This window comes from Stegodyphus dumicola, chromosome 8 (assembly GCF_044657685.1).
Source record: "Stegodyphus dumicola isolate Sdum_Otavi_A_Nest chromosome 8, ASM4465768v1".
In the NCBI taxonomy this organism is placed as follows: domain Eukaryota; kingdom Metazoa; phylum Arthropoda; class Arachnida; order Araneae; family Eresidae; genus Stegodyphus; species Stegodyphus dumicola.
In genome coordinates, this window is record NC_140775.1 from 128755089 (window position 1) to 128756316 (window position 1228).

At 42.8% G+C, this 1228-nt stretch overlaps 1 protein-coding gene across 1 annotated transcript; it reads left to right on the plus strand.

Moving 5' to 3' along the window:
- Positions 1–262: 262 nt before the first annotated feature.
- Positions 263–694, plus strand: LOC146995961 (protein GVQW3-like). The gene has a single exon (XM_085823029.1). The coding sequence runs from the start codon at positions 263–265 to the stop codon at positions 692–694; it is 432 nt and encodes a 143-aa protein (XP_085679155.1).
- The last annotated feature ends 534 nt before the right edge of the window (positions 695–1228 follow it).

A 1228-nucleotide genomic window follows, 5' to 3' on the forward strand; every position in this document is an offset into this window, starting at 1 on the left:
ATATGTATACCAATTAAAAAGAAAACTATTTCAGATAAACTAATAAAAGAGATTAATTTACACTCAGTAATGCGCACCAAGTTTGCAACGTTTTAAACGAGTGTCGGTTTAAAAAAACGGCTTTGACCACTCCAAGCTTTTTTGAGTAAACACGCTGCGCGTGAATCTGCACAAATGATCAGGGAGGAATCAGGAGGAAACTAGCATCTGAGGGGCTAGACGCTTGTGCCTCGTGCCAGTAGCGTGGTTGCAGTGGTCCGAGATGGAAGCTCTTATTCCTTCTCCTGCTGCCTGCGAGGTTGGGTCAGTGATAAAGTTCTTGAATGCAAGTACTGCGCCAATTGAAATTAATTGTCAGGTCTATGGGACAAACATCATGAGTAAAGCAGATATGCATCGTTGGTGTAGGCAGTTTTCAGAAGGTCATCAAAGTGCTCATAATGAAGAGTGCAGTGGCAGACAGTCCCTCATCAATGATGATCTTGTTGAGCTTGTGCGGCAGCTCGTGATGGAGAACCGTCGCTTCACGATTACGAAGCTGAGCAGCCATTTTCTGCAGATATCAAAATCCTTGTTGCAAGAGATTGTCACTAAGCACCTGCTGTTCAAAAAATTGTGTGCCAGGTGGGTGCCGAAAAACCCGACATCTGAACACAAAATTGAACGCTTAGGAGCAGCACTGACATTTCTGTAACGGTATCACGATGACGGCGACAAATTCCTCAATGGGATCGTCACAGGCAATCAGACTTGGATTCTGCACTTCGCCGCTGAAACCAAGCAGCAGTCAATGCATTGGCAGCATAGTGGATCTCCAATCGGGACAAAATTCAAACAGACGCTATCGGCACACAAAGTGACGTGCACAGTGTTCTGGGACAAGAAGGGCATTCTGCACATTGAGTTCCTTCCACGTGGTGAAACAGTAAACGCTGACCATTACTGTGAAACACTGTGGAAATTGTGAAGCGCCATTTGAAAAAGATAAATGGCTTCGAAACGTTTTGGGGATCGAGAAGTGATATGTCTTGATACAACTTCCTATGCCCTTTAAACCTACTATTCATCGATTAAATGGCGTTATCCAATATAAAAGTAAAGACAATAACTTGTTTGATAGAGCAATTTAAATTATAGTCGGCCGATTCTTCATCGTCTAATTGTTTAACTTTTGGTATGTTCTAACAGGTAGCTCTTCTTTTATATCACAACCCAGCCTTTCTAGTTT